Source organism: Bison bison, unplaced genomic scaffold (assembly GCF_000754665.1).
Source record: "Bison bison bison isolate TAMUID 2011002044 unplaced genomic scaffold, Bison_UMD1.0 scf7180017847408, whole genome shotgun sequence".
NCBI lineage: Eukaryota > Metazoa > Chordata > Mammalia > Artiodactyla > Bovidae > Bison > Bison bison.
The window spans coordinates 17,726-18,829 of record NW_011477981.1 but is presented as its reverse complement, the minus strand read 5'-3'; the positions used below and the strand labels follow the sequence as shown (position 1 = coordinate 18,829).

At 65.7% G+C, this 1,104-nt stretch overlaps 1 protein-coding gene across 1 annotated transcript in view; it reads right to left on the bottom strand.

Annotated features, from left to right (window-relative positions):
• LOC104990765 (patatin-like phospholipase domain-containing protein 7) overlaps nt 1-1,104 on the bottom strand; it is a gene marked incomplete at its 5' end in the record, with an annotated part of 23,609 nt that overhangs the window by 5,010 nt on the left and 17,495 nt on the right. Inside the window, one exon of the mRNA XM_010843087.1 lies at nt 50-271. Within this exon, the coding sequence (XP_010841389.1) occupies nt 50-271 (222 nt within the window). The remainder of the gene's footprint in view (nt 1-49; nt 272-1,104) is intronic.

The following is a 1,104-nucleotide window of genomic DNA, read 5'->3' as shown; positions in this document are numbered from 1 at the left end:
CCAGGTGGCCCAGCATTCCAGGGCTCCTCTGTGGCCAACAAGCCCCTACCTCCCGAGGAAGCCCCTGCTCAGCACCGCCCCCCACACCCCTCCACAGGCCCACAGGCAAGGGCCGCAGGGCGGCCGGCAGGTTCCAGCCCCATGCCCCCTCGCAGGGGCTGCCCAGCAGGCTCGCGTGGGCCAGCACACACTCAGGATGGCAGGCCATCAGGCCCAAAGCTCCATGGCTGTTCCCACACCTCCACACCAGCAGGGTGAAGAAGACAGGGACCTGCCCGGTTGTCTCTGGTCCCTCACTGAGGATGGACCCTCACTGTCCCCTGGGGCCACTGCCCTCACAGGCTGTCCTCAGTGACAGGAGCCTCGGGGACATGTGCACTGGGCAGATGGCCCGCGCTGACAGCTTCTGCACAGAGTGCGACTGGCTCCTTTTCTTTTAAAAATGAGATGCGCTTCCGAGCCCTCTCACAGCCTCAGCCAGGGCTCTGTCCTGCTCGCCCAGACAGACAGAGCCCTCAGGAGGGCAGGGGAGGTGCCCCTCCCCAGACAGAGCCCTTAGGAGGGCGGGGGAAGCACCCGTCCCCTGGACAGAGCCCTTAGGAGGGCGGGTGATGTGCCCCTCCCCTGCCGTCCCTCTGCCCCGCCCGGGCCCAGGTTCTGGGCTGTCCTCTGGCACCCGTTCACTACAGGACCCACTGTGTCCACAATGTGTACTTCTTACTGACATTTGGGGTCTCACACACCCAGGGAGAGAGACAGCCCAGGGCCCACCCAGCCCTTCCAGAGTCCACACCCAACCCCCTCTATCTACCCCACACGCCAAGCCTGCATATCTCAGGGCCAGATGCCAGACAACAGTGGACAGCCCCGAAGCCCCAAATCTGCAGGAATTATTGGAACGGGCAGGTCTCAAGCTGTGTGCCCTGCCTTGCCCTGCCTGTGCCACACAGACCCCCAGGCCCAGGCCTCCCCCGCCCGCCTCCCAGCACTGGTGCCCTGGTGGGCGCACTGCGGGTGCATTAACCTGTCCTCAGTCACCTTCACAAGACCAGGCACCGGAGCCCCCGCCCCTGGCAGCGAAGTCGTCGCTGCGCCCTCCCGCGT